Below are 6,000 nucleotides of genomic sequence, written 5' to 3' on the forward strand. Positions count from 1 at the left end.
CAATTTCCCTGGTTATCCACGGCTCTCGAATCCTACCTTTCCCATCCTTCCTCTTTACAGGCACATGCCTGTCCTGCAGCCCCATCAACTGCTCCTTAAAAGACTCCCACATGCCAGATGTGGATTTACCCTCGAACAGCCTCTCCCAATCAACAGCCACCATTTTCTGCCTAATCCGGCTATAGTTAGCCTTCCCTCAATTCAGCAGCTTACCCGAAGGAAAACACTCATCCTTCTCCATTACTATCCTAAAGTTCACTGAATTGTGGTCACTATTTGCCACATGTTCCCCCATTGAAACTTTGATGACCTGACCAGGCTCATTCCCCAGTACTAGGTCCAGTATAGCCCCCTCTCTAGTTGGACGATCAACATATTGTTCCAAAGAACCTTCCTGTATGCATTTTGTAAATTCCTTCCCGTCCAGACCCCCAGCCCTAAGCCCTTTCCAGTCTATACAAGGGAAATTAAAGTCTCCCACGACAACAACCCTATTTTTCTGCATCCAGAATCTCCTTCCATTGTGTGTTTCTGAGTGAGTACATGCATGTATATTTGTGTGAGCATATCTCTGTCTGTTGCTGAGTGTGTGTATCTCTGAGTGCGTGTGTGTGTGCATTTCTGTGTACATCTGTGTGCGTATGCATAAGTGTGTTTGTGTGTATCCATGTGAATACATCTGTGTTTCTCGTGTGTATCTCATAGAATCAGATCATAGAATAAATATCGATGTGAGTGAGAGTGTTTCTGTGTATTTGTGTGTCTGCATGTTTCTGAATGTGTGGACAAGTGTGAGCATTTGTGTGTGTGTGTTTGTGTGTGTATCAGTATATGTGTGTTTTCATGTGGATGTGTTCATTTAGAGATGAGGACCAAGTTAATTGATGGGCAAAGCACATACACCGATACTCCACTACCTGCTCCCCCACACCACCGAAACTCAAAGAGAAAGCACCTTCTTACCGTAAAACTGTGACTGTCCCGAGAGCTCCAACCACGAGGTCAGTCAGGTAGTCCCCACTCACATCCATCACACCACTTATCGAGTGGCCAAAGTATCTCAAAGCAGGGGAATAATTTGCACCTTCAATGCGCTACAAAAAAAACAGAGCTGTAGTACAGACATGGCATGCACAGGGAGGGCGCGCGCAGGGAGGGCGCACGCAGGGAGGGCGCACGCAGGGAGGGAGCGCACAGGGAGGGAGCGCACAGGGAGGGCGCGCACAGGGAGGGCGCGCACAGGGAGGGCGCGCACAGGGAGGGAGCGCAGACGGAGGGCGCGCACAGGGAGGGCACGCACAGGGAGGGCGCGCACAGGGAGGGAGCGCAGACGGAGGGCGCGCACAGGGAGGGCACGCACAGGGAGGGAGCGCACAGGGAGGGCGCACGCAGGGAGGGAGCGCGCAGGGAGGGAGCGCAGACGGAGGGCGCGCACAGGGAGGGCGCGCACAGGGAGGGCACGCACAGGGAGGGAGCGCACAGGGAGGGCGCGCGCAGGGAGGGAGCGCGCAGGGAGGGAGCGCAGACGGAGGGCGCGCACAGGGAGGGAGCGCACAGGGAGGGAGCGCAGACGGAGGGCGCGCACAGGGAGGGAGCGCACAGGGAGGGAGCGCACAGGGAGGGAGCGCACAGGGAGGGCGCGCACAGGGAGGGCGCGCACAGGGAGGGAGCGCAGACGGAGGGCGCGCACAGGGAGGGAGCGCACAGGGAGGGAGCGCACAGGGAGGGAGCGCACAGGGAGGGCGCGCACAGGGAGGGAGCGCACAGGGAGGGAGCGCACAGGGAGGGAGCGCACAGGGAGGGAGCGCAGACGGAGGGCGCGCACAGGGAGGGCACGCACAGGGAGGGAGCGCACAGGGAGGGAGCGCACAGGGAGGGCGCGCACAGGGAGGGCGCGCACAGGGAGGGAGCGCAGACGGAGGGCGCGCACAGGGAGGGCACGCACAGGGAGGGAGCGCACAGGGAGGGCGCGCACAGGGAGGGCGCGCACAGGGAGGGCGCTCACAGGGAGGGCGCGCACAGGGAGGGCGAGCACAGGGAGGGCGAGCACAGGGAGGGAGCGCACAGGGAGGGCGCGCACAGGGAGGGCGCGCACAGGGAGGGCGCGCACAGGGAGGGAGCGCACAGGGAGGGAGCGCACAGGGAGGGAGCGCACAGGGAGGGAGCGCACAGGGAGGGCGCGCACAGGGAGGGCGCGCACAGGGAGGGCGCGCACAGGGAGGGCGCGCACAGGGAGGGCGCGCACAGGGAGGGCGCGCACAGGGAGGGCGCGCACAGGGAGGGCGCGCACAGGGAGGGCGCGCACAGGGAGGGCGCGCACAGGGAGGGCGAGCACAGGGAGGGAGCGCACAGGGAGGGCGAGCACAGGGAGGGAGCGCACAGGGAGGGCGCGCACAGGGAGGGAGCGCACAGGGAGGGCGAGCACAGGGAGGGAGCGCACAGGGAGGGCGCGCACAGGGAGGCAGCGCACAGGGAGGGCGCGCGCAAAGAGGACACATGCAGAGAAAGCACGCACAGAGGGAGTGCACACACAGAGAGAGTGTATGCAGAGAGGGCGCGCACAGGAGGGGGTGCATGGAGACGGCTCACGCAGAGAGGCCACGGAGGGAGGGCGTTTGCACAGAGACACGATGCGCAAAGAGAGGTCGTGCACAGAGACAATTTGTGCAAATAGGGCGCATGAAGAGAGGGTGTGCACAGAGAGGGCGTGCAGACAGAGGGCATGCAGAGAGAGTGTGCGCACAGAGAGTGGGCGTGCAGAGAGTGATCATAGAATCCCTACAGTGCAGAAAGAGGCCCTTCGGCCCATCAAGTCTGCACCGAACACAATCCCACCCAGGCCCTATCCCCATATCCCTACACATTTACCCACTAATCCCTCTAACTTACGCATCCTTGGGCACTAAGGGGCAATTTCTTAGCATGGCCAATCAACCTAACCCGCACATCTTTGGACTGTGGGAGGAAACCGGACCATCCGGAGGAAACCCACGCAGGCACGAAGAGAATATGCAATCTCCACACAGACAGTGACCCGAGCCGGGAATCGAACCCAGGTCCCTGGAGATGTGAAGCAGCACTGCTAACCCACTGTGCTACTGTGCTGCCACCCAAAGTGGGTGCGCAAAGAGGGTGCACACAGAGAGGGCGCGTGCAGAGAGGGTGAATGCAGAGAGGACGTACGCAGAGAGGGTGCACGCAGAGAGGGCGTGTGCAGAGAGGGTGCATGCAGAGAGGGTGCATGCAGAGAGGGTGAATGCAGAGAGGGTGCATGCAGAGAGGGTGCATGCAGAGAGGGTGCATGCAGAGAGGGTGCACGCAGAGAGGGTGAATGCAGAGAGGGTGCATGCAGAGAGGGTGCATGCAGAGAGGGTGCACGCAGAGAGGGTGAATGCAGAGAGGGTGCATGTAGAGAGGGTGCACGCAGAGAGGTTGAATGCAGAGAGGGTGCATGCAGAGACGGTGAATGCAGAGAGGATGTACGCAGAGAGGGCGTGTGCAGAGAGGGTGCATGCAGAGAGGGTGCACGCAGAGAGGGTGCACGCAGAGAGGTTGAATGCAGAGAGGGTGCATGCAGAGAGGGTGCATGCAGAGAGGGTGCATGCAGAGAGGGTGCATGCAGAGAGGGTGCATGCAGAGAGGGTGCACGCAGAGAGGGTGAATGCAGAGAGGGTGCATGCAGAGAGGGTGCATGCAGAGAGGGTGCATGCAGAGAGGGTGCATGCAGAGAGGGTGCACGCAGAGAGGGTGAATGCAGAGAGGGTGCATGCAGAGAGGGTGCATGCAGAGAGGGTGAATGCAGAGAGGGTGCATGCAGAGAGGGTGCATGCAGAGAGGGTGCACGCAGAGAGGGTGAATGCAGAGAGGGTGCATGCAGAGAGGGTGAATGCAGAGAGGGTGCATGCAGAGAGGGTGCATGCAGAGAGGGTGCATGCAGAGAGGGTGCATGCAGAGAGGGTGCATGCAGAGAGGGTGCACGCAGAGAGGGTGCACGCAGAGAGGTTGAATGCAGAGAGGGTGCATGCAGAGACGGTGAATGCAGAGAGGATGTACGCAGAGAGGGTGCATGCAGAGAGGGCGCATGCAGAGAGGGTGAATGTAGAGAGGGTGCATGCAGAGAGGGTGCATGCAGAGAGGGTGCATGCAGAGAGGGTGCATGCAGAGAGGGTGCATGCAGAGGGTGTGTGCAGAGAGGGTGCATGCAGAGAGGGCGTGTGCAGAGAGGGTGCATGCAGAGAGGGTGCATGCAGAGAGGGTGCATGCAGACAGGGTGCATGCAGAGAGGGCATACGCACAGAGGGTGCATGCAGAGAGGGCGCATGCAGAGAGGGTGAATGCAGAGAGGGCGCATGCAGAGAGGGTGAATGCAGAGAGGGTGAATGCAGAGAGGGTGCATGCAGAGAGGGTGCATGCAGAGAGGGTGCATGCAGAGAGGGTGAATGCAGAGAGGGTGCATGCAGAGAGGGTGCATGCAGAGAGGGTGAATGCAGAGAGGGTGAATGCAGAGAGGGCGCATGCAGAGAGGGTGAATGCAGAGAGGGTGCATGCAGAGAGGGTGCATGCAGAGAGGGTGAATGCAGAGAGGGTGCAAGCAGAGAGGGTGAATGCAGAGAGGACGTACGCAGAGAGGGTGCATGCAGAGAGGGCGCGTGCAGAGAGGGCGTGTGCGGAGAGGGTGCATGCAGAGAGGGTGCATGCAGAGAGGGCGTGTGCAGAGAGGGTGCATGCAGAGAGGGCGCATGCAGAGAGGGTGCACGCAGAGAGGGCGCATGCAGAGGGGGTGCATGCAGAGAGGGTGCATGCAGAGAAGGCGTGTGCAGAGAGGGTGCATGCAGAGAGGGTGCATGCAGAGAGGGCGTGTGCAGAGAGGGTGCATGCAGAGAGGGTGTATGCAGAGAGGGCGCGTGCAGAGAGGGCGTGTGCAGAGAGGGTGCATGCAGAGAGGGCGCATGCAGAGAGGGCGCATGCAGAGAGGGCGCATGCAGATAGGGTGCATGCAGAGAGGGTGCATGCAGAGAAGGCGTGTGCAGAGAGGGTGCATGCAGAGAGGGTGCATGCAGAGAGGGCGTGTGCAGAGAGGGTGCGTGCAGAGAGGGTGCATGCAGAGAGGGTGCATGCAGAGAGGGCGCATGCAGAGAGGGTGAATGCAGAGAGGGTGAATGCAGAGAGGGTGAATGCAGAGAGGGCGTACGCACAGAGGGTGCATGCAGAGAGGGTGCATGCAGAGAGGACGTACGCAGAGAGGGTGCATGCAGAGAGGACGTACGCAGAGAGGGCGTACGCAGAGAGGGTGCATGCAGAGAGGGCATACGCAGAGAAGGTGAATGCAGAGAGGGTGTATGCAGAGAGGGTGCATGCAGAGAGGGTGCACGCAGAGAGGGTGCACGCAGAGAGGGTGCATGCAGAGAGGGTGCATGCAGAGAGGGTGCACGCAGAGAGGGCATACGCAGAGAGGGCATACGCAGAGAAGGTGAATGCAGAGACGGTGCACGCAGAGAGGATGAATGCAGAGAGGGTGCATGCAGAGAGGGTGTATGCAGAGTGGGTGCATGCAGAGAGGGTGCATGCAGAGAGGGTGTATGCAGAGAGGGTGCATGCAGAGAGGGTGCATGCAGAGAGGGTGCATGCAGAGAGGGTGAATGCAGAGAGGGTGCATGCAGAGAGGGTGCATGCAGAGAGGGTGCATGCAGAGAGGGTGAATGCAGAGGTGGCGCGTGCAGAGAGAGTACACACAGAGAGGGTATGTGCAGAGAGGGTACGTGCAGAGAGGGTGCACGCAGAGAGGGTGCACGCAGAGAGGGCACGCGCAGAGAGGGTATGTGCAGAGAGGGTGCACGCAAAAAGGGCTTGCAAAGAGAGGGCATGCAAAGAGAGAGCGTGTGCACATAGGGCACGCACAGATAGGGAGCACAAAGAGAGGGCGCGCACAGAGAAGGCGCGCACAGTGAGGGCACGCTCCAACAGGGCACACACAGAGACAGTGCACACAGAGGGGGCATG

General features: G+C 60.5%; 1 protein-coding gene across 1 annotated transcript in view; it reads right to left on the reverse strand.

The window, feature by feature from the left end:
* The window catches only part of LOC145339080 (integrin alpha-X-like), a 98,078-nt gene extending 96,988 nt beyond the window's left edge, over positions 1–1,090 (reverse strand). The window contains exon 1 of the mRNA XM_080183512.1: positions 964–1,090. Within this exon, the coding sequence (XP_080039638.1) occupies positions 964–1,031 (68 nt within the window). The 5' untranslated portion in view covers positions 1,032–1,090. The remainder of the gene's footprint in view (positions 1–963) is intronic.
* Between the last annotated feature and the right edge of the window lie 4,910 nt (positions 1,091–6,000).

This window comes from Carcharhinus amblyrhynchos, unplaced genomic scaffold (assembly GCF_965287045.1).
Source record: "Carcharhinus amblyrhynchos unplaced genomic scaffold, sCarAmb.v2.hapA chromosome_318, whole genome shotgun sequence".
In the NCBI taxonomy this organism is placed as follows: Eukaryota; Metazoa; Chordata; class Chondrichthyes; order Carcharhiniformes; family Carcharhinidae; genus Carcharhinus; species Carcharhinus amblyrhynchos.